Here is a 25,379-nt window from a genome sequence, read left to right as displayed (position 1 = left end):
TCTAGTCCAGGTGTACGTTGAATAGGGTTTGAGTGACAGTATGTCTGGGAAGCCATTTGAATATTTTCCGGAGCATGCAAAAAGAGTGATGAAGCAGACGGACGAGACTACGTTGATTTGGCTTTTCATGGTGAATTTCCTACCCTGGATAATGCTGGGATTGCGAGCATGGTCTGTCAAAATGGGTACGTTTCAGGCAGTTGTTTTTCACCCAGTTGGTGATGCTGGTCATACACCTGAGGAAGTTGGCCCTCGTGGTGGGGTCTTCTGAGAGCGAAAGGATGAGCTGGGTGTAATCTGCGTAGGATATGATGTTTAGTCCATGGAGTCTGATGATGTTGGCCAAGAGGGTCATCTAAGTGTTGCCCAGCGTGTGGGTGAAGGACAAGCCTTGTGGCATGCCGCAGATAATGTTATTGGGTTCCAAGTTGAACAGCAGTAAATTGATTCTCTGGGTTGGTCCAGTGAGGAAGGAGGCAATCCTTTTGAGGGCGTCTCATTGGACTGGTTAAGATAGAGCAGCTCATCAGAAACAAGTTATAAACATTTGTATATAAGTTATAAACATTTGTATATAAGGACCTGTATTAGAAATAAGCTCTCGGGAGATTTTTATTTGTCATACCTGTGAGAGCATGAGGAGGATGTTACCAGTGTATTAGATCTAAAATTATATGCATTTTGAGACTTGGTATATGAGCAAAAGGGATATGAAGTAGCAGGATGACAACATGATCTTCTCTCAGCATGCGAAAAAGTGGTATCTTGTAGTCATATGAAAAACCTAGATTATGGGGAGTTGTCATTGGAGCTGAAAGATAATAAAATCATTTTAAACAATGGGTGTTAAAAAAGGTTTATTGTTTCAAACTGCAGCTGGGTAGTCTGAGAGACTGGAAGCGACATCTCAGCCACCAGGTATTAAGAGTCAGCATTTTAGAAAATTGTGACGTAGGGCAAGGATTGAGGTCTACACAAAGTTGTGAAAAACGTGGTTTTATTTTATTATATACTTGTCTCCTGTGAGTATCCAGAGTTCAGAGAGAGTACTATGGATTATTCTTCTTATCCAGGCTTGTTGGGATCTTATTCTTTCTCACAGGGGCGAAACTCGGTCCCTTGGGCAAAGAAGAAACAGATGGTAGATGTAAGAAATCATATCAGGCTTCCTATATTGGGCAAGGGTGTGATAGATCACCAGTGCTCTGCGGATCGATTACGGACATGTGAAGGCGCAATGGTATTACCGGGGTAGAGGACAAACTGAGAAGAGCACTATTCGTCGGCCTTCTCCCTCCTCCCAACTCACCCCGCAAAGCATTCACGTACCTGGTTAAGCCACGCTTCTCCAGGAGCGTTGCTGGGCGCTGCACTGGGTCACTGGCCTCCTGGCACTCCTGGGGTTCTCCTCTCGTCAGGATTCTGCGTTGGGTTCCCGGGGTCATCTTCTGGCGTCTCCGGTCTCTTACTTGATTACAGCAGTGATCAGGTCAAAATGCTGTTGTTGATATCAACCAACCTTTACTGAGAAACAGACAAAGACACCCACACAGCCCTCCTCAACCCCTTCTCAGCAGACTAGAACATTACATATTCTTTTTTCAGAATAGGAGCTCTATTATGGACCTGGTATTTATTTAAAAAAAGGACTACATACAAATATCTTACCTTCTCAAAAACTATTGGTCAAACGCATTACATATCAAATCCGGACCTTGCCACTCTTGCCATGTTAAAGTATAGATGAAAATGCTAATGTCTAGAGTAAACAAACTCATTGAGTTTAGGGTTTGGCAATGCTAACAGATATGGATGTGATATGCTGACACAAGCAAATACCGGTATGCACACAGACCATTTGTGCAGTTTCATTTTGTAACTTGTCTCTTTCTGAGCCTCCAGTGTCTGTGCCCTGATTTTTATTCACCAAGCTTATGGTGCTGCTGTTTTTAATTCCCTACATTTGCAGAACTGGTGCCATGCATCCCAATTATAAGGTGGCCGGACTCTACTGGGCATTTGCACTTTCTTTATTTGGTACGCTGTGATAGTGATATATCAGGTGTGGTTTTCTGGTGTAAGGATTGGCAGTTTTTTTTAGTAACAATGTGGTTTTAACTACTGCTCCGCTCTGTGAAACTAGACTGCAGGTAGCATCTCAAATTATTACCAGGTTTCCAATTTGGGTGATTTTCAGGGGACTTTGTTTGAGGAATTCTTGAAGGCATTTGTTTGAGGAATTCTTGAAGGCATAGGACGAGAATTACATTTTTTAAACCATCCACTTTGAGGCTATTGCAGGCTATCCAGGTTGTGATGGCCTTAAAGCTATTGGATATGGCCAAAGATTGGTCTACCTCCCCTAATACCATAAGGTAGTATTGAGTGTCATCAGCCTGAGAGCCGAACTGCAGGGGATAGCCACAGAGCAGGCCAACGAGTGGTTTGATGTAATTGAAGTTGGAAACGGAGAACAACGTAGTACTCCTTTTTTTACGATTATTTTATAAGAGGACTTAAAATTTTATTGTGCTTAAACAGGAAAAATGGCAAGCATTTTAGCACTCACTCAGAGACAGGAGCCACTGATGGTGTTCTTTATAGAAGGATTGTGTCTACAATATTGAATTCAGCAACAGGTTAAAGAAGATGAGTAAAGGGGGGTCTGCTATTTCCAGGATGTCATTCTAGATTGTGAAGAGTGCTGATTTTGTTCCATGTGTAAGTTGAAAACCTCACTGGTGGAAGTCCAAGAGACAGTTGTTTTCTGTGTGGGGTTGTAGTTGATCTGCCACCACCTTCCAATACTTTGAAAATCCACGGAAGGCCGACAATAGAACAACAAATGTTAAGGCCAGCCAGGACTGGGGTTGATTTTTTTGACGAGGGGCGTCACAAATGTGTGCTTCAGTGGGCTTGGCTCTTCTCCATATTTTGAAGAACAGTTCTTGAATGTGGCCAGCTGCAGTTAGGCATGGGTAAGCTGGACCGTTAAGGTTGGGTAAGAGGGTGTGAATATGAACCACTTGTCCTGTTGCTGTACCGGGGGCAAAGGTGGAGGTAACAGGTGTATGTGATGGCTATTTGGAGCTTTGATTCTTTTGACACTGTGAAAAAAGATCCTAGTTTACTGCATAGGTGCTGGGTGTTTGGTACGTAAGTCAAGGTACTTTGGGGGAGAATATTTATGAACAACTTTAATTTCATTACAAGACTAGAGGCTACCATTATGCAATAACCTTTTATTGCTGCACGAACATGCAGTCTTTTAAAGAACATCAAATACATCACAAAGCATTAGAATGTTCAGACAATATATATATCCAAAGCACACAGTTATCATCTTCTTATATTATCTGCTAATATACAGATAAGTCCATGCATGCTTATATTTCATCTATGCTTATCTTAACTACTTAGTAATTATGTTACTGTATAGTTTTTAGTGCCTTGTTATAATGGATGTGGGATTACCTTTTCCAATCTATTGATAGGCCTGTTAAGTATTTAGGTTTATAGTATGTGTTGGAAGTGGATGTCCCTGTTGCTTACCGCCGCCACCAAATGCTGGAGGCATGCTTCCCTGACCCCTCGCTTCAACATTAGGCTAAGTACCGTCTGAGATAGCCCTGCTCACCCCCTTAGTAACTTGGCACGAGCAGCCAGGCTTATCTCCAAGGCACGAGTGTTCAGTATGTGCAACCACGCTCAAAGTAACCCCATCATGTCATCACAAATAGGCTCCACACGAGTATTGATAAAATTAGTATAATCTTTATATAAGCAATTATATAATACAACCACACCATACAAAATCAACATATAAGAATGAGTAGTATTCTTTCCAGTGGGTTGGTAGGTTCTAATCCCAACCACTGCTTCTAACCAACAGTTAAGCTCACTTCTAACCGTTTCCCAAAAGGTTAGGCAAGTCGTATCCGGCGCTCATCAACAACGCTCCGCTTGTACCACAGCACGCACCCTGCGCGTTCGAGCCTCTCTTCTTCCGGTGCACACGATGTCCAGGCGCCCTTCACAAACACCCTGGCTGCACCACGACACTCACTCTTGCGCGTCCGAGTCTCACCTCTTCCCCTGGTTCACACGATGTCCAGGCGCTCTTCCCTAACGCCATGGCTGCACCACGACACGCACTATTGCATGCCAGAGACTCACTTCTTTTGGTGCCTACGAGACCCCAGCGCTCTTCACCAACACCCGGGGTGTACCACGACACGCACTCTGAGCCTCGCCTCATCTCCCCGCGCATACCACGACCAGAAGCTCCTCACCAACACCTTGGCCTACACCACGACACGCACTCTGCGCGTCTGAGACTTACTCCTGCGTGCCCACAATCACAAGGCACAACTTCTGAGGGCCTCAAGTGGCAAAAAGCACGCGCACACCGCGTTGCCTGGGACTTCTCCGGAAACTTTTATGATCCTGTATTTCCAAACAGGGAGCCAGCTCACCTCGGGCCCTTGAGGTTACAAGACACAGCACAAAGCACAGTCTTGGGACCATCCATGCCGCTACGGTGATACATCTACGTCAACTTATACAGGTTTACGACGACCTTACACCTGAACACGGTCAGGAAAATGAAGGGACTGAACACCCTGGAATATCTTTGATATAAATTCCCAATACCGGAAGCGTGAAATTTTATATGGGGAAGAATATATCACCCTTATAACAGACCAACACAAGAACCACTAGATGGGCAGGAATAAAGAAAATCTATTGGAAAAAGAAGGATCCAACCCCACTTTATCGGAGAAAGACTGTTGTGCCCTGAAGAAACTCCCTGGAAAGGAGTGAAACGCGTTGGCTGATCTTTTTTGCAAAATACCTGATGATTTGTATTTTAAGAACGGATAAAAATAAATAAAGAACTTTTCTATATACTTGAACAATTCTCTCCTTGGACTTCTGTTTGGTGCGCCCCCATAAACATTTGAGCAAAATATCTATTTGATCTGGAAAGCACAGCAACGTCAAACAGCAGCTGACGTTGGGGTTGGCAGCACAAAACTTTAAAAAGGACTTATTTTGGAACTGGATTTTAGGTGCGGCGTTGTAGGGTCCGCTGCTGCATCTTGTGTTGAACAGCACAAAGCACAGTCTTCTTCAAGGAGGGGGACCCAGCGCCTCCAAGCACAGTCCCAACAGCCTCTTGCTTAGTTAGAACAGCAAACTGCAGACCAGCCCCAGATCACGAAGCAAGGATTAGTCTATCCACAGCAGTCTCTTCAGTTGTTCCTTCTTTAGCAGAGATTCCTCTTGACCACAGAATGGGTCCAAGCCATATCTGCTTCATTCCAACATTCAGGGGCTTCAGCTCTCATAGGTATACCCCTTAATGTCTTTGAACTTTGTATGTGCTCAGGGGTCCCTGACCCCTCCCTAAATCAGTTCTGGGTGTCTCCGTCCCAGTGTCACCTCGCTCCCATTGATACTGGGGGTCTGGATCCTTAATGACTCAGCAGGAGATGGGTCAATTGGTTTATAGCCCCAGCCGAGGCCTTTTCACCTCCCAGGCTACTCCTCCCCCTACTCTCCAGATGCAGGGCAGCCTGGTGCTATCTCAACCCCTCCCTGGGTCAAGACCTCTCCCAGCTCCTCTCACCTTTGTGTTCCAGACAGACATTCCACATTTCAGAGACACACAGAAATGCTCAGAGCACACAACTCAGCCACTTTCTAAAAGAGTGGTTTATAAACACACAGTGACAAAACTACCTTCACAGAAAGATGCATTATGACACTGTGAGTCCATACATACTAAACTTCACCTCTCCATTATAAACTGACAGGAAACTAGGCTAAGAACCACAACACCCAGCCTCCCCCATTCTGCACTATGGGCAGAATGACCTTTCAGCAGTGAAAAACAAAATGGAGAGTTTTTCATTGTCAGAACATAACACATACCTCAGGTTATGTTCTGCCTTTTACCTACACTGCACCCTGCCCAGGGATTACCTGGTACCTATCACAGGGGTGCCACATGTGTATGTAAAAGGGAAAGTCAGGCATGACAAGTGGTTGTACTTGTCAGGCCCTACACTGAAGACCTGAGTTCCCTTCTCTGCGCACCCTTGCATTACTAGCCCTTGCACACACAGTGCACATCACTACGGACTTTTACTAGTAAGGCAAACATACCAATTATGGCCAACCAATCACCATTACATATTGCATAGGGAACTCCTGCACTTTGACACTGATGAGCAGTGGCAAAGTACCCACAGCATCTAAATTGGCATCTCTAGGTCAGGAAAATGGTCTAGAGGGAAATCAAAAAGTTCAGGGAACTTTAACCAAAAAGGCCAAGTCCTACGGTAAGACATTTTAATGTTACATTTTATTACCTTGACAGAGGCTGGGAACATTGGTTTGTCAAGCGGTTTGTTTTCTGAAGTTGCGAGAGCATGCCTGATCGGAAGTGCCGTTGACCTCTTTCAGGGCGCTCATTCCTGTTGGTGCAGAAGCCGTTTACGAGCTGCTCCCTTCTACAGAGAATGCGGTATCGTGGGGCTGTTCAAACGATCGGCTCCATGATCACTGGCTTCCTGGGAGCAAACACAGGAGCGGGTTGCCACACAAGATGATTTCCCTTACTATTTTGGGGTAAAGGGTGATCGCTGGAGGGTCGGCTCCGTGATCACGCTTACTAATGTGTGTGATTGTAGCTACAGAGAGCGGACTGGTGGATGTCCACCATTTATGTTATGGAGGTTGCTTGGTAAAGTGTGTGTAAAGGAAGGGCATTTTTTACCTTGTCTGGGGTTCTAAGGGTTTAACTGCTGTTTTTCTTGACAAGCTCATGGCAGCGCTTGGGCTCCCTCTGCTTACCCTATTTAAGGTAGATTTACCCCTTTCGGAGGAAAACCGAGTGAAATAGGGGTTTTACCCTATTTACAATATATATATTCCCATGCACTTCTCAGGCCAGGGTTGTTGGATTTGTTAAGATAATTCCAAGGAGGCTTGTGTTTATGAATATAGAATGCTTTCGAAAACAACATTAAAAAAGTGTAAAAACATTTTTTTTAAAATAAGTAAAAACACAGGAACTGCATGTAAATGTTTATTATGCCAGTTTAGGGAACAAGATGCATTATGAGGGAGATATAGCGGTAATTGATGTGCTGTTTTCTATGTCTATATGCATTGTACACGTATGAGGAGCTAGAAGTACACTTGGGTTGAATGGCAATTTGTACATCGCCCTGCTCCCCTCCTAATGTCTTAGAATATGCCCCACTTTGTTGCAATGCTGGAATGCAAATTGGTCAGGGATATTGAAAGAGTGTGCAATAGGAGACAGTTTTTTTTCTATGTACCAGAGCACTTTATATATTAGGGTATCCCTGATTTGAAACATAAAGATATCTGTCACTTTTGCACTTTTGGCTATGCTTTGTAGTTGTGTATATGTACAACTACTGGTTGTAATGCTGGAATTCGAATTTGTTTGGAACATAAAAGGATTGTGTAATGGAAAATGTTTTTATCCTCATACTGGAGTATTTTATACATTGGGATACTGTGGATTCCAATTCTGAGGTTATTTTGCACCTGGACACGTTATAAACACATAGCAATTTTGCACAATTTAAATTGGGCTGGGAAACCGAAAGAGAGTGCAATAGGAGATGGTTTTATCCCTTGCACTAGAGCACTTTATACACTGTGATCCTGCTGATTCCAAGCTCAAAGGTTTGTGGCACTTTGGCACTTTAGGTATGCTTATCAATTTTGCACAGTTGTAAATATTTATTAAATTTTTAGGAATGATTGGACTTATATGATTAGATTTGATGTTTTAATATGAATTTACCTGTTTATGATCTATGCAATACATATTTTATGGAAATTGATCAACTGGAAATCATATCTTGCCATCCTACCATTTATGTATTTCTTAGTATCCTCTGATTTTTATTTTAATCAATGAATTAGAATTTTTATGTGCATGTTTATGATAAGCCTAATATGTGAGGATGGCCATGCCATTCATATTTCTACGTAAGGTTTGGCCTCAGATAGGTACTACAATGCCATCCATTAGATAAAGGGCACTGGCCCAAAAGTATGCTTCCCATTTGCTTCCCCGGTCCAGGGTTTGTTGGATTTGTTACGATAATGCCAAGAAGGCTTGTTTTTTTAAAATAAATATAGAATCTCTTCTTACAAAACATTAAAAAAGTGTAAAAATGTTTTTTTTTAAATAAGTAAAAGGCTGGGCCCAGCCAAAACGTGTCAGGATGGACATTGCCTTGTGACTTGATTAATAAAGAAATTTCTGCTTACCGGGAGTGCCTGCACCTGCTCTTGTACATGGGGGCTGTTGGAAAATATATATATAAATATATACTAGCTGTACTCGGCCACGTGTTGCTGTGGCTCTGTCTGGTTAAATGGAAGAGAAAGAAAAGAGTAAGCGCACGTTTCTAATATGTTTAATTTCACAATGCTTGTGGGTATACAATATGTTTTTGTCCATCCTAATATATGTAGACTATTGTCTACATGCGTCCCTTGTAAATTGACAGGGTCTATTCGGGTTGCAAAGTGAACCAACTCCTCCCCCCTCCCTCCACCCACTTCCCGGTCTGCCATCCTGACACCAACTGTCCATCCTAATATGTTATGCTATGTTATGTTACGGGTTTGTTGAGTGCGACAGCTGCCCCAGCAACGGGGCGTCCCGGCGCTAAGAACCATAGCATAGCCTACTTGGAGGGGAAGGGGAGGGCGGAGGCTTATAATAGTGGGAACAGGTGAGTTTTTATTGCTTTGCGAAAAGCAGACAAGTTGTCAAGGCACCGGATATTCAGGGGAAGGGAGTTCCAGAGTTTAGCTCCCAATAGACTGAAAGAGCGACCCCCGATACAGCAGAGTTTCGTGCGGGGGACCGCTACTAGGTGTTGACCCAAGGAGCGAAGATTGCGCTGGGGGGTGTAGGGTGTTAGAAGCGGACGGAGGAGTTCAGGGCCATCGGTTTTAAGGATTTTGAAGGCAGTGGTAAGGGCCTTAAATTGTATACGGGCTTCCACTGGGAGCCAGTGGAGTCTATGTATGGTGGCTCTGGCAGAGCACCTTCTGGGAAGGCCAACTATTGCCCTAGCCGCAGAATTCTGAATTCGCTGAAGCCTGGTTGTCTCGGCTTTGTTAGCGCCAAGCAGGAGTACGCTCGCATAGTCTAACCGGGAGAGGATGGTGGATTGGACTATGAGCTGCCGTGTTTTGGGGTTGAAGAACCCTAGAATGGAATTGAGGCTTCTCAGCAGCCCGATGCACGTAGCTGCTACTCTTTTGGTGTGAGTTTGGTAGCTCAGCGAAGAGTCCAACCACACTCCCAGGTTTTTAACCAGAGATTTAGGAGGAGGGATGGGGCCCAGCAGGGGGGCCACCAATGGCGTTCCAACAACTGGGGTCCTTACCCAGAAGCAGCACCTCGGTTTTCCCAGCGTTCAATTGTAGGCAGTTAGCCGTCATCCAATGGGCGACAGCAGCCAGTCCATCCCTGAATCTTGTGGCAGAGGTTGAGGGTGCCTCAGTGAGGGTGATTACCAGCTGTGTGTCGTCGGCGTACGACACCAGCGTGAGGTCCCATTCTTTGGCCACTGCCGCGAGAGGTTGCACATACAGGTTAAAAAGGAATGGACTGAGGGCCGAGCCCTGCGGAACTCCTTGGCCGATAGAGTGTGATTGGGAGGTGAACGAGGGTGCTGAGACACGGAAGGACCTGCTCGTCAGGAACGAGCGGAACCATTCCAGGGCCAGCTCACTGATCCCAATGTTTTCCAGGCAACTCAGTAAGATATTATGGGAGACCGTGTCAAAGGCTGCGTTGAGATCGAGTAGTATCAGCGCAGCACTTTGACCGGTATCTAGTACCCTCCGGAGGTGTTCGGTGGTGGATAGGAGGGCGGACTCTGTACTATGCCCAGGCCTGAACCTGAATATGTAGACTATTGTCTATATGCGTCCCTTGTATTTGTTGCACAGCAACCAAATCGATAGTGTCTGTTCGGCCTTTCGATTAAAAACACGCACGTATGGAACACGCGCGTATTCGAATCCAACGTTGCAAAGTGAACCAACTCCTCCCCCCTCCCTCCACCCACTTCCCGGTCTGCCATCCTGACACCAACTGTCCATCCGAATATATGTAGACTATTGTCTATATGCGTCCCTTGTATTTGTTGCGCAGCAAACACATCTATAGGGTCTGTTCGGGTTGCAAAGTGAACCAACTCCTCCCCACTCCCTCCATCCACTTCCCGGTCTGCCATCCTGACACCATCTGTCCATCCTAATATATGTAGACTATTGTCTATATGCGTCCCTTGTATTTGTTGCGCAGCAGCCAAATCAATAGGGTCTGTTCGGCCTTTCGATTAAAAACACGCACATATTGGACATGCACGTATTCGAAACCAAGGTTGTGTATATATAAACACGCGCTAATGTTGCAAAGTAAACCAACTCCTCCCCCCTCCCTCCACCCACTTCCCGGTCTGCCACCCTGACACCAACTGTCCACCCTAATATATGTAGACTATTATCTTTCTGCGTCCTTTCATAATGTTGCCAAGTGAACCAACTCCTGGTCAGGAAAATTTAAGGGTGGATTAGAACTCCAAGCTCCTCAGGTACTTCAGCGACTGGAAGTTGAATCCAGAGGTTTTTGGTTTGATTCAAAGGTTATGGTGTCCGAATCAAGTGGACTTGTTTGCGGGCAGATTGACATACAAGATACTCAGATACTTCAGTTGGAAACCAGACCCTGGGGCAATGGCAGTAGACACTTTTCTCCAGGATTGAGAGAGAGAGGGAGGTTATGCCTTGCCTAATGTTGATTAAGGTCGAGACAGAAAATGCAGTATCAATCTAGTAACACCCTATTAAAAGTTGCAGGTTTGGTTCACCGGCGTGATGGAATTCGTGGTAGCAATACCCTGTCTGGTTCTGGTTTCTTTAGGTCTTCTGGTGGATTCAGAGAGTAACACCTTTGGTTTTAGAAGGTAGTATGAAACTTCTTGTTTGGGAGATTTAATGGGTACTAGTAGATATTCTGGTCTTTCAGAAAAGGCTAAAGACCTATTGAATGAGTCCTGGGCCCGGGCAATAGAAAGAGATACAAGGGAGTATGGAAGAAGTAGTGTTGTTGGTGTATGAGAAGGGGTTTCTGTGGAAGCTCCTGTAGCCGAGGTAGCAAACTACTTAGCTGATTTATTCAGCTCTGGTCTCTCATGTAGGATTATCAACATGCTTTAGTTGATAATTTTGCAACAGGAAATGACCCTTTGATTAAGAGAGTAATGTAGAGAGTTAGGTTAAGGAGACACCCTAGGGCTTGGTATGAATCGTCATAGGATGTAAGTTTAGTTTTCAGGTTGTTCACTTCATGGCCAGGTAATAATTACCTTTCGCTTAGACAGATTTCTTTGAAGTTAACAACTTTACTTTTCTTAATTTCTTTAAAAGAGTTTCTGATGTTACGGCATTGGAGACCTCAAATAGATTGTATTCTCCTGACAGGGTATATTTTGAAGTTTGGAAGAGGACTAAAACCATGTCTGAGACAATCTGTTATGAGTGTGCAAAGGTATCCCTGGTGAGTTGTATGAAGTCATATGTGAACAAGTTATTGGAATTTAGGGCAGATGGAGAGGAACAGTTATTACTGTCTTATTTGAAGCCTTACAAAGCAGTTTCAATAGCTACTTATGAGTGGTCCAATGTGAATACTTTCTCAAAACATTATTTAGGACCCGTGGAGCATATGAGTAGTGTTGCCCTTGATGGCTTAACACATGCATAATCGTAGCCTTTTCTTAATTTCCTCAGAAGAGTTTCTGATGTTAAGGCATTGGAGACTTTGAATAGATTGTATTCTCTTGACAGAGTACATTTTGACGTTTGGAAGAGGACTAAAACCATGTCTGAGACAATTTGTTATCCCTATTTTCATGAGTGTGCAAAGGTATCCCTGGTGAGTTGTATGAAGTCATATGTGAACAAGTTATGGGAATTTAGGGTAGTTGGAGAGGAACAGTTATTACTGTCTTATTTGAAGCCTTACAAAGCAGTTTCAATAGCTACTTATGAGTGGTCCAAATTGAATACTTTCTCAAAACATTATTTAAGACCCGTGAAGCATATAAGTAGCGTGGCCCTGGATGGCTTTACACATGCATAATCGTAGCCTCTGGTCTTGTAATGAAATGACAAGTCTCCAATTAACATGCAAAGACAATCTTGATTTCATTAAAGACAACAGAGACTAACATTATCCAGCCCTCCTCACCCTATGAGGAGAAGAATTATTACACAAAAAGGGAATATAAAAGTAATATTTAATAATATGGATAATATTATGACAGCAATGTTCTTGTGAATTAATTTTATGTTTTTATTCGCAGACAATTTACAATAAAGGTATTTGGCAGAAGATGAAGGATTTATCTTGTTTTGTCACAGCTTAAAGAGGATGATGACTGCATGCCTTGGATATATAGATTGTCTGAACATTCTAATGTGTTGTGATGTATTTGATGATAGGTTGGATGTTGGGGCAGCAATAAAAGGTTATTGCGTAATGTTAACCCCCTTTAATGCAATCAAAATTCTCTTTGCATGTCAATTGGAGACTCGCCATTCTCTTAAGCTGTTGTAGCTTGTTTAACTCAATTTGTCAAAGAAGGTATTTTTAGTTTTATAGATGGCTGTAGTAGGTGCTACATGAGGATTTGATGTGGTGTTGAGGTTAGCTGTGGTGGTGTACCTGGGACATTTCCATCATGCCGTTTCTCTTTGCTAGAATCTTTTTGCAAGTTTCGGAAAACCATTGATTTCTGCTTTCAACAAGTTTACCTTTTAGGAACCGTGTGCCTTTGTCCACTCACTATTGTATGTTGATTGTAAGTGCACAAAGGAGATAATAGGCAGATATGTTGGTGTGGAATAGGTTTCTTTAAAAAGACAGATCTGAATGTGGAAGCAAAATAAGTTTTTGTTATGTGGAAGAGGGTGAGTCTGGAGGTACATCTCTAATTATGGTCTTTTTTTGGTAAACAAATGGTGAAAGGAGGATGTTTATCATCAGACCAGATGACTAGATTGAGGTTTATGTTGCTAACTTGAAAGCCTTGTTGGATGATATTATCCAGGTGCTGTTCTTTGCTTAAGGGGCAAGTGGGCATGGCTTTTCTGTATATCCTGTCACAGTGGTCAAGGAACTGATCTGAAGAAGGGATTGCTTCACCCTCTAGACAGAAGTTGGAACTTCCAGCCATGAGTAAATTGATTAGATTTGGAAGAGATGTGATAGTAGAGTTCAATGAATCTGAATGAGTTGCTAGTGGGGAGGTAGTGTTGGTGTGATTTTGTGTGTCACAACACAATCCTTGGCCCACTTACTATTCTGATGTTATATGTTTTTGGGTGCATGGCCGTACTGAAAATGCAAACCGGCCCTGGCAATTGAGTTCGACCACTGGGCTGGACTGAGGGGGAGGGGTCGGGTGTGGTGCGCTTGGAAAACATTGCAGCTGCTTTTTTTACATGGCACTGATTTTGCTGCAAAACCGTACCCCGGTAAAAAAATGGCCCACAGGGGTCCAAAACCGGCGACCATGGGGAAATACCCAGAACCCACTACGGCCAGTCCAGCTTTGAGTGTAATTGTTTGGGAGTGTATACACAACAGAGGGAGGGAATTAACTATGCTTCTGTGATAAATAGGATTTGTAGGAGGATGATTGTGAACATTGTGTGCATATTATGGTCGTGTGTCATAGCTCACAGGGTGTTAATCAAAAGACTGTGAAGCTCCTGATCCTAAGTAGTAGTCTCTCACGAACAACTAAATGGTGCAATTGTTATGGGTCATTGAACGTAGCCTGCCAAATTAATCTGCTAGTTTTCAATAGGGGATTACAGAATTAGTTGTGTTGCGGGAGTAATATCTTGTCTAATAAGTTATAATGGTATATTTTCCACCTGTTCTCTGGGCACCATTGCAGAGGGGTCTTACATGTGGCCTTTACACGCTTTTTGAAAGCAGGGCAGAATTAATTGTGAGATCATGCCTCATATCTGATGCACCCTATACTGAGCATGGGAAGGCAGCAGAGGAAGTTCAGCTATGGGACCATCAGATGAACTTCAGTCTCTGGGCAGATGACAAATATGGGTATTCTTGGCTGACAGAAAATCACAGACTTTGCAAAAGAAGGGGCCTTTCAGAATTTTATATTGAATTGCCTAACCAAAGAAAGCATTTGGATAGCATAGAATGATCCCTTCTTTGTTTGAAACCCTCCAGTGAGTTGTCAGCTTTTTCACAAAGTGACATTGTCTGCACATCTTCAGAATAACTGAAATATCCCATTCAGGCATCACAACAGAGCACTACTCCATGTCTCATGTCTCATGCCCTGGTGTCAACTTTATACATTTCATTGGATATATATCATTTAGTCTCATCCAAACCATCTGTGAATAGTTGCAAGACTGAACACTGGAGGGCCAAAGGAAGCGAGAGTGGCACAACTTTCAGTCTCTGTGCGTAACAATAAAAAGCATGGTCTACCTCCCAAAGATGACTTTTGTGCCCAGGAAGACAAAGATGTTGCATATGCCTGTACTGTCCGGTGTCTAAGCCCCCCTAACAGACAAACTGTGGGTCTGTGAAAAATATTGGACTGCACAATATGCGTAGGGCTTGAACCCTGACAAGTTTACTAGTGTCATGGCAAAAGAAACTAGCCAAAATGAATAAGGATCACGATAAAGACTTGATGGAAGTAGAAAAAAATATTAAATCTCTGTTATCTTCCCACATGTCTGGCTCGAACCCACAAACCCTCTCCACCCTCACCAACAAAAAGTTTGAATACAACAGAATTTTGAACGAATGAGCAGGTGTATGGATCAACAAATATAAAAGCCAATAAAACTCTGCAACATGAATAAAGCAGGCAAAATCGTAGCCTCCTATTTAAAACACAAACTTAACCGTAAGGGAATTGACTCTCTCAATGATACATCAAATGTAACCGACACCAGACCTCAAATATTTTGGGAAATTGTTAAAGAATTTTACCAAACACTATATAAAGATGACTCTGTCATCTCTTCACCCTCCCGCGCAGCCTGTCTCAATGACATTCCTCTCCTGACCATCTCTGATCAAGAGAAGCTGACCCGCAGCTCCCCATTTTGGATTACAGAATTTGACTCAGCAATACGTTTCTTGAAACCCTGTAAAGCTCCAGGCCCTGATGGCTACTCGGCTAACTTTTTTAAAACCTTCACTCACTTACTCGAATCAACCCTGTTATCCCTGTATCACCACTTTGCTGACTCTGGAACCATCATGGACACTACTAGCGATGCCACCATAGTTGTAATCCCAAAAGATGACAAAGACCCAACGCAGGTTAAGAACTATAGACCAATATCCCTAATTAATCTGGATGCAAAGATCTACGCTAACATAAGAGACTCAAACCTCTCCTTCCCCGGCTGATTGATCACTCACAGGTGGGTTTCAAGAAGAATAGGCTATCCATTGAAAATCTCCTATGCCACGTCATCGAAAAAGCCAAAGCGACCCCTACAGAAACTGTAGCGATTACCCTCAATGCTGAAAAAGCTTTTGTTTTGGTCTCCCATTTCTCCGCAAGTCCTTACTGAAATTTAATCATGGAGAATCTTACACTAAAATGGTAATGGCTCTTTACAGTGGTCCATCGTCTAAAGTGAGGTCTGGGGGCCTACTCTCCACAGCATTTAACCTAGAGAGAGGTACAAGACAGGGCTGCTCCCTCTCCGCAACCCGTTTCATCCTAAGCCTTGAACCCCTTCTCCACAAGATTAGATTGAATCCCCACATTCACGGTGTCTCCTTTAATAAGTCTGCAGTGAAGCTAGCAGCCTATGCTGATGATATTTTAATAATGACCAAAGAGGCTTCACAGTCTATTCCTGCCCTACTTCAGAGCATAGAAGAGTATGCCCGAGTTTAAATGATAAATTAAATAAAGACAAATCCGAAATCCTTGCCCTGAATAATCTGGTCTCCCGAGCCCTGTTCGCAAACACAATCCTAACCTGGCAACCAAAGTTTATTAAATACTTGGGCCTGGAGTTCAACTCAGATGTATAGGACTCCCTTCACCACAACGAGAATCTAATGCTGAAGAAAATTGAATCTCTCCTGGAGTGTTGAAATCCCACATTTCTTACATGGTGGGGCCGTATAGAGTCCTTCAAAATGATAATCACTCCTATAATCAACTCCCTAGCGAATATGCTTCAGTTAGCTTATTGGATGATTTCCACCAAAAAGTTGATAGATTAATAAACAAATTTATATGGCAGAACAAACGTCCCAGACTTCGTACCGTCTCCACAAGCTATCCCTCAGGGATAATTCATTGTGCTGGAATTGTAATAACTCGACTGGTGTCCTCCCCCACCTCCTCTAATACTGCAGGGCAGTAACTTCATATCTTGGACTTGGTAATCAACTACATTCACATCCTGAGTCCAACTAGAAAGGAACTTCCTATCCCTGGTCCAAGGATTCCTGCACCCAAAAATCAACTCTTGTAGTGATAGCCTCTTGAATAATATCCTCCTAACAGCTGCCTGCAAAACAGTACTTGCTAACTGGAGAAAAACAGCAGCTACCTCTTTCCGATCTTGGTTAAACAGGGTCTCCTTCTTGAGAGGCACGGATAACCTCTCCCTCCGAAGCTTTCTATGGATAGTCCGCAATTCCTCTGTCTGTACAGCCCTCGACAACTACTTTGCCTCCACTAAACCTCTTTAAAGACCTATTGTGCGAGTAGCTGGATCTATTCCTTTTTGCTATCTCCTCATGCAGGGCCGGACTGGACATAGCGGGCACCGGGCAATCCCCCGGTGCGCCGCAAGGGTGGGGGCCGGTGTTGGGCCTCTGGAGGCCGTTTTTGTGACAGGGCCGTTGTTGTAAATAGGGTCCACACGAAGGTAAAGTTTACCATTCTTTATTCATGAAGTATGCAGTAACAGTGCCCCCAGCTTGTCGGAGCCCTTGTCAGACCTTCTCTGAACGTTCTAACACAGCCTTCACCTGAAGGTTCTTAGACTAAACCAAAGGTAAAATGGGCACGGGGGAGGAAGAAAGGAATACGGGAAAACCCAACTACATAGGTTACAACACATCATCCTCCCTAAGGAGAAACACAGAAAAGAAATAAAGGGAGAACGGGAGAAGAGAGACGGGAGAGGAGGAGGGGGGGGGAGATGAAAAAGAGATGACAGAAGGATAACAGAACTGTAATGCAAGATCTTGCGCAGAAGACCCCAGGCCTATGCACCAAAGAGGGGAAACCGCTGGGGAACCCCTCACGTCATGCTATACTGTCTGTGCCAGTGCGGAGAGCTTCTTTGTCTTGCCCCTTTCCTAATCTGCCCCTCTTCCATCCTGGAACCCCTGTCAGCTGACCTGCCTTCACCTAGGTTAGTAACTCCTCCTCTGACAGGTGCAACCTGGTCCTGACTCCACATTTTGCCGTCTTCCATGACGACTACGCTTTTCTTCACTTCCTTGGTTTTACATGGGGCATAAAACTTGTCTCCACTTCTGCCCAGTTTTGTTGGTTTCTTGATGTAGACACTTTGCCCCTGTCTAAAGTTCCTCTCCTTGGCACCCCACTTCTTGTCGTACCATTCTTTGTATTTGTTTTGTTTGTCTTCAGTCTTCTTACTGGTCTCCTCCTGATCGATCTCCACTGCCAGCTTCCTTCCCATCCGATCGGGAGATAACTTTGATCCTGCTTTCCTTCCTCTTAACAACTCGAATGGAGAGTGTCCTGTAGTTAGATTAGGTGTGGTATGGTAAGACCATAACATGTCCCTGATTGCTTCCTCCACGTTTTTCCCCGACTTGTTGGCCAGTTGAATGCACTCTTTTAACATGCGGTTCGCTCTTTCCACCTTCCCATTTGCCTTGGGGCAATACAAGTGTGTGCGAACGTGTGTGATCGAGCTGTCCTTTAAAAACTCTTTCATTTCCTCTGAGACCAACTGTACGCCGTTGTCCGTGATCATCGTAGGGGGGATGCCTTGTCTCAAAAATACATCACTTAAGAAAGAGATCAAAGATTTTGTGTTGATGTTGTGTACCATCTTGTGAGATATCCAGTTGGAGTAGTAATCTATAAGCACCAACAAGTACCATTCCTGAGGACCCCTCGCCTGAATAGGGCCTGCCATATCGAAACCTAGCTTAACCCAGGGTGCTTTCGGAACCTCTATCGGACTCAGGGGTGCGTGCCTTGTCACTTTTGACTTGTCGCTTAGACTACATGCATAGCAGTCTCTTACTTTGTCCTCCATGTCATGATCCATTGCAGGAAACCAATACTCTGATCTTAATCTTGCTTTACTGAGGCTGCGACCCAAGTGTCCTTCATGGGCCAGATCAATTACTTGGTTCCTTAGCCCCTCCGGAGGTATCAACTTCCCTGACTTGAGGATACATTTCTCCTCCACCGAAAGTTCATCCATCACATTCCAATAGGGTTGGATTTCGGTTTCCAGGTCTTTGCATTTGTTTGGCCAACCGGTCACTGTGTGTGATTTGACTTTCTTTAAAATTTCATCCTGCTCCATGTGTGCATCCCATTGGTCTTTTGCCACCGCGGCAAGACTCACTTCCAATATTGTTTCTTCACTCTTCACTTCCTCCCCTTCTCCACTCACCGGAGCTCTGGATAAGAAATCCGCAACTTTAATTTGTTGCCCTGGTATGTATGCCGTTCTGAAGTTGAACCCTTAGAGACCTAATACCCATTTTGCAATTCGTGGAGTCATGTTCTTCATGTCTTTTTTTGCAAACAACGACACCAATGGTTTAGGGTCCGTGTGCACTTCAAATGGAACTCCCCAAACATAGAACTTGAAGTGCTTAATGGCCCAATAAACTGCCAGGCCCTCTTTTTCCACTGTGGAGTAGTTGGCTTCAGGTCCTGTAAGCGTCCTGGACGCAAAGGCTACCACCTTCACTTTGTTATCCGACCTTTGTGCCAGGGTGGCCCCAATACCTTTGTTGCTGGCATCCGTTGATATTATAGTGTCCTTTTCCAGGTTGAAGTTTCCAATGAATGGTGCTTCTATAATATCTTTTTTTATGTTAGCCAAAGCCATCTCTTGATCTTTTCCCCAAATGTAAGGGCTATCCTTTTTGACTAACTCTCTGAGGGGATGTGACGTCGTGGCGAAGTCTTTGATGAATTTCGCCATGTATTCTGCCAATCCAAGGAATGACAAGATGTCCTCTTTGTTTGAGGGCGTGGGTGCATCTCTCACTGCATTAACAAGGTCAAACTTTGGTTTGATGCCCTCCTCTGAGATGGTATGACCCAGATAATCCACGGAGCTAACTCCTAGTTTACACTTGCTCACTTTTATGGTGAAACCCATTTCCTTTAGTTTCTCCAAGACTCCTTATGCGTTGTCATTATGTTCTTTTTCATTCGATCTATAAATCAGGATATCATCCTGAAAGCACATCGTTTTGATACAGTCTTTGAGTACATGTTGCATCACCCTTTGGAAAGCTGCAGCTGCGGACGCCAGACCGAATGGCATCCGCAAAAAATTTTAATTTCCAAATGGTGTCGTGAAAGCTGTTAACGACTGAGACTCAGGATGGAGTTTAATCTGATAATAGGCCGTGGATAGGTCGAAGACGCTAAAATATTTTGCCCCCTAAACGGTACTCAGCATCTCGCTAATCCTCGGTAGGCGATATCTATCTACGAGGATGTTGGCATTTAAGTCTCTCAAATCCACACAAAGCCTTATGTTCCTCCCACCATCCTTAGTCGTGATGACAACTGGGGCCAACCATGCCGAACTTTCGATTTCCTTGATGACACCTTGGCTAACAAGTTTTTCCAGTTCCAGTTTCAAAGGCTCCCTCATACGCAGAGGAATCGACCGAGTTTTGTGTACTACTGGCACGGCCCCATCTTTGAGGAAGATTTTGTGCATATAGTTCTTTAGCACTCCTAGTTTTTCATTAAACACCTCCCTAAATTCTGTTGTTAACTCATCACCTATCCTGGGGGGTTCCACCAGTAAGACTTGCTCTCTGTTATTGGGGTCTAGGGTGATCCCTAACTCCTTCTGATGTTTCCACCCCAGCAGACTAGAACCCTTTGTGGAGACATAGACTTTTCCTACCGCGTGCCTGTTTTTAAATGAAATCCTCATCCTGGCCATACCTTCTAAAGGGATAAGTTCCCTATTATAACCTAAGGGACATATGTCAGCTTTCTCTAACTTTACTTGGTGCTTAGCAAATTTCTCTTCAAAAATTCTTTTGTCAACCAAAGTAAAAGGCGAACACAAATCAGCATACACTTGAAACTTTTCTCCATCTAGAGTAATTTCACATTTGGGATAATTGGTATCATCATTCACATTTTCATCATCAATTTGAAAAAAATATGTTTTATCATATTTCTCCTCTCTTTCTACATTTTCAATGGCATGTATCTTTGGACTATACACTTTACATACTTTTGAAAAATGCCCCCTCCTATTATATTTTCTGCACATCACATTTCTTGCGGGGCACTTCCAATTGTTAGCCATGTGATTGGGGCTACCGCACTTGAAACACTGTAAACTTTCGGTCTTGGTGCGTTGATTTTCTCTTACTTTTTCCCCAACCTTACATACTGTCTCTTCAGTAGCAGAAGTCTTACTCTCACTCTTTTCCCTGTTTACCCCCTCATGAATTTTCATTTCTTCCATGCACATAGCTGTATGTTCCAAACCTTTTGCTATGCTTAACGCTTCTTCTAGGTAAGGATTCCTAGTGAGTAATTCCTCTTGAATCTTTGATCATTTGTACATCTCACTAGTTGGTCTCTAATCAAAGAATCAGTGAGAGCCCCAAATTCGCACGTTGCTGACAAACCCCTCAAGACCGCTACATATGCGGTTACCTTCTCCTCTTTCTTTTGCACTCTCTTTTTGTGTCTCTCTAGGACCACGTTCAATTTAACTTTGAAGTGGGCTTCCAATTTCCGTAGGGTATATTCATACACATTTGTCCCTTCAATCTCCTCCTCTTGTTCATCCTCAACCAATCTCCCTGTTATATCTTCAAATATTTTCCTGCCCTGAATTCCTAAATTGTGTAGTAAAATGTGCTGTTTTCTCACATTTGAATAGTTACCTCCCCCTATAGCTATCAGGTAGGACTTAAAAATACCTTCCCACCTCCTCCATGGAATGTCAGGCTCACCCAGTTCGTTAAGAAATGGTGGTGGCTGACTCATCCCTGCTCCAGCCATAATGTTATATAAGGAACCACAACAATTTCACCCCTGTACTCCTCCTCCGAAATTTTAGAAAAGATAGAAATACTATTTATGGTTTACAAATACTGGTGAGGAGGCTGTTAAACTCTTTTACACATTGCAATCTTCCCACATTGGACCTGTTTTTTAATGCTGGGCCCAGGAAATTAGATATACGGCTGACAATGTTCCACCAAGATAAAACACCTTTTTAAAGGATATGAGGTGGAAAGTCCTCTTTCTGTTACGATGATTCCCCCTCTCTGAGCCAGTCCCAATACCACAGGACACAGCAGGCGGGAACTTCCTGTGAGGAGGGGTTTCAGTCAGGAAGCGCAAGCTGATTCACTGAAGTCTTCTCTGTGGGGAGATTCTGCTAAAACGAAATGTCCCACCGCGGCGCTAAAGCGGCACAGGCACCTTCACGACGTCCCTCAAAGGGTAGCTCCTCGTCTCTGCTCCCTGCCGGCCCGCCCCACGTCAAGAGAATTTGAGGAGCGCGGTGTGGAGACAAGCCTCCTCTGCCAACTTGCGACGCCTGAAGCCTGCGATTGGGGCGAGGTATGCGAGTGAAGCATGAGGGCTCCCTGTGTGAGTGGGCACCCCTCGCAAAGCAACAGCGCTCTAACAGGACATCACAGGATCCCAGGGGACGAACGGGGAGTACAGCTGAGCAAGAAAACTTCCTTAATTCCCCAGAAAGGCTGACGAAAATTCCTCCGCCACACGTACCTCCCGGCTGTTGATGGTGCAGCGAGACCCGGTCAGCTTCACACTCACAATCACCGCTAAGGACTCCGTTTCCTGATACACGTGAGAGAAGTTTGCCCCTCACCACTCGGGAGCACGACCTTGCTTCAAATCCACGACCATTCACCATATGTCGCCTTGGACTTGCTCTACTCCGGCATCCGACCAAGCAAAGCAGTACTTCAGGGGAGGGCACCACGCCGTCCCTGACACAGCTTCCAGACCACGAAATGTTGTAAAAAGGATCCACACAAAGGTAAAGTTTAGCATTCTTTATTCATGAAGTATCCAGTAACAGTGCCCCCAGCTTGTGGGAGCCCTTGTAAGACCTTCTCTGAACGTTCTAACACAGCCTTCACCTGAAGGTTCTAAGACTAAACCAAAGGTAAAATGGGCGCGGGGGAGGAAGAAGGGATACGGGAAAGCCCAACTACATAGGTTACAACAGCCGTTTTTGCAGCATTGCTGCAAAATCGGCCCTGTACCAAAATCGGCCGAAAACCAGCCCCGACAAAGAACTCGGTGGCACCTCCAACCTTCCCCCCCGAGTGCCAGGGCCGGTTGTGGTTCCCAATCCGGCCCTGGCCTCATGTCTGTCTTTTGCCCCGAACAAACATTCTATCTGCTCCTCAATTCTGGCTGACACTATTTCCCTTAATCTCTGTCCAATTTAACTGCCTCATGTTATAATCTTCACTGCAAGATACCTGACACCATGTACCATTTAATCTATGTGAGCTGACCCTCTTTATACATCGCTTCTCACTCAATCGCCTACTGGTACCATATTGATTTATACATCTTTTTTGTTGGAGGCAGAACTTTATACTGCTCTGATTTAATGCGACCCGCCTAAGTTTTGATATATGTTCATGATTTTCTATGTCAACCTCCTATCCCAGTTCCTCTGTACCTGGTCTAGGCTCTTCAATATACCCCTGTTTCTATTCCTTTTCTGTTTCTCCCTCCTCTGTTCATTTATCTTGGAAAATGTTCAATAAAAATCTTTTTAAATAAAAAGAAAGAAACGAGCATTGGCATAGGCAATAGGTCTGCCTTTAACAGGTGGTTGCTGACACGTTGTCAAATCTTTTTGTTTCATTATCTTTTCAAGATAGTCCGACAGTTTTTACCTAGCCCTTACTTCCTTTTTTGATGTCCAGTAGCATTGCTTTTGGTATTTTCATTTACCTTTCTTAAATATAAAAAAGCCATACTAGCTGCTGGTGTGTCACGACACATGTTGTATGCATGCGTTCCAACCAGTAGCAGCAGCTAGCATGTAAAAGTGGTGGAGCAGCGCAGGTGGCTAAAAAAATACAACTTACCGCCCACTGCCTCACTGCCTCGTTGCGCTCTTCCGCTCCTGATGCACACAAGCTGCACACAAGGCTCCCAGACACCCCTGCACCAATTCAGACACTGCTCTCATGCTGGTATTACCCAGCACGAGAGAAGCACCAGGATTGGTCAGAGGGGGCTAGTTTCACGCTCCAGCAGGGACTGAAAGTCTGTGCTCCTGAGCCCTTCTGCTATCTCCAAGCAACAGCCTGGAGATATCCAGGTGTGCATGTCGGTTTGGCCTTCCTAAGACGGCCAGCCAAATCGACATGCGCACTTGATGCTCTGTGCCCACCACTCCTCCTACTGCTGATGGCCACGTCCTCAAGACTTGACTAAGGCTCCCTCATACATGTAAAATAAATTTGATAATAAAACAGTTTTATTAAATGCTTTATTATCATTTTATTTCAAATGTTTTCATGCTGATTCCAGCAATGGGGCGGCGCTCCTCCGTCTTAATGGAGGAGTAGCCCCTGGTTCCAACACACATGCACATACAATGGCTTTAGCACCTAGAGTGAGCATGGGGGTTGTGGACCTCCTGAAATAAAATAGATGAAAAAATATATTTAAAAAGGAATTAATGCCAATGTTTGTGTGGACTATTTTTAAGGGTGCTCAAATCCATGAAATTCCATAGGCTGATAGACAACCCTGTAAGACAGTGCCTACAGCCAGCTAAAGCACAGTAGCCTATGGCTGAAATGAGAGGTCAGAAAGCCACCATCTCTATCTGCTTGTATTTGCATGTTGTGTGGATGTGATAACATGAGCTCTCGCCACTGCCAGGCAGCTAAAGCTGTCCAAAGGCAAGACCTAAAATGTAGCAAAATCTCGAAAACTGGGACTAAAGGTGTTAAAAGCCCCTCTAAGGAGCATTAATGGTATCTGTGAAGCGTGGTAAAAACAGGAAAGTGACATCTCCTGCGCCATTTGTTACCTTTATCAATCAGCTTTGCCATTTTCAATAATATCATCATCTAGATGCATGGTTGGATCCATAACAGCACCATATGCGACCAGTGAACAGTAATTGCTAAAAAAGAAAACTTCCATATCCAGCCTGAAGTCTGGGAAAAGGTCATCAGGAGCAGGAAGGAGTATTCTTTAGAAATAACTACTTATTCATTCTCGTTCCACCTCTGGCAACATCAGTTAAATAAATTGTCCATTCTAAAGTCAGTCCCACTAATTCTCTTCTTCTTTCCAACCAGGTTGGCATTGTCAGCTTTGGCAGATACGAAGAATGTGGCTCTGAAGATTTTATGGGATTCTACACCAGCGTGCCCAGGCTTATGAGCTGGATAAAGAGCAAAACCGGAATAAAATGACAAAAAAGAGACAATTGTATATGAACATCTATGGCACATGCTCACCAGTTGTTTCTCTTCATGATTTTTGTTACTCTTTTTGTAGCAAAGCTCAATACAGACTACATACGTTTAGATAGGGAAAGTTACTTTGTCATGTACATATATTTTTAGGAAAATAAAATGCATCAGGAGCATGTGTATGTGTTTGTAGCTTTATTTTTTCATCACTGCACAAACCCAGCTGACAGGCTATTCCCTCCTGTGTATTTACTCAAATATACTGTATGATCATAATAACCTGGTCAAAATATTATGACTACAAAAATATTGTGGACAAAAATAATGAAGTATAATATATTTTAACTGTTTTAGAATAATATCAAGTTCAATTAACTTTAATATTGTTTTCTACGTTTTTTTTGTTAAGTATGCTATTGTAATGTTAGTTTTTAAACAAAGTATTCCAATGTATATTTTAGGGTAGATTGGGTGTAATTTGAGGGCTTTGGTGCATAGTGCTTTTTATTGTATATTAGTGTTAATTTGATAATTATTGTTTAATTGTTTATTGTTTAAATGTTTT

General features: G+C 43.7%; 1 protein-coding gene across 2 annotated transcripts in view; it reads left to right on the top strand.

Moving 5' to 3' along the window:
* The window catches only part of LOC144822280 (complement factor B-like), an 827,973-nt gene extending 802,981 nt beyond the window's left edge, over positions 1–24,992 (top strand). For both annotated transcript variants that reach the window (XM_078679607.1, XM_078679606.1), the window contains one exon: positions 24,698–24,992. In XM_078679607.1, coding sequence (XP_078535733.1) covers positions 24,698–24,814 — 117 coding nt within the window. In that variant the 3' untranslated portion in view covers positions 24,815–24,992. The remainder of the gene's footprint in view (positions 1–24,697) is intronic.
* Positions 24,993–25,379: the final 387 nt, after the last annotated feature.

This window comes from Lissotriton helveticus, chromosome 3_1, assembly GCF_964261635.1.
Source record: "Lissotriton helveticus chromosome 3_1, aLisHel1.1, whole genome shotgun sequence".
In the NCBI taxonomy this organism is placed as follows: domain Eukaryota; kingdom Metazoa; phylum Chordata; class Amphibia; order Caudata; family Salamandridae; genus Lissotriton; species Lissotriton helveticus.
Note: the sequence above shows the minus strand (reverse complement) of the source record. Positions and strands in the feature narration are given on the sequence as shown.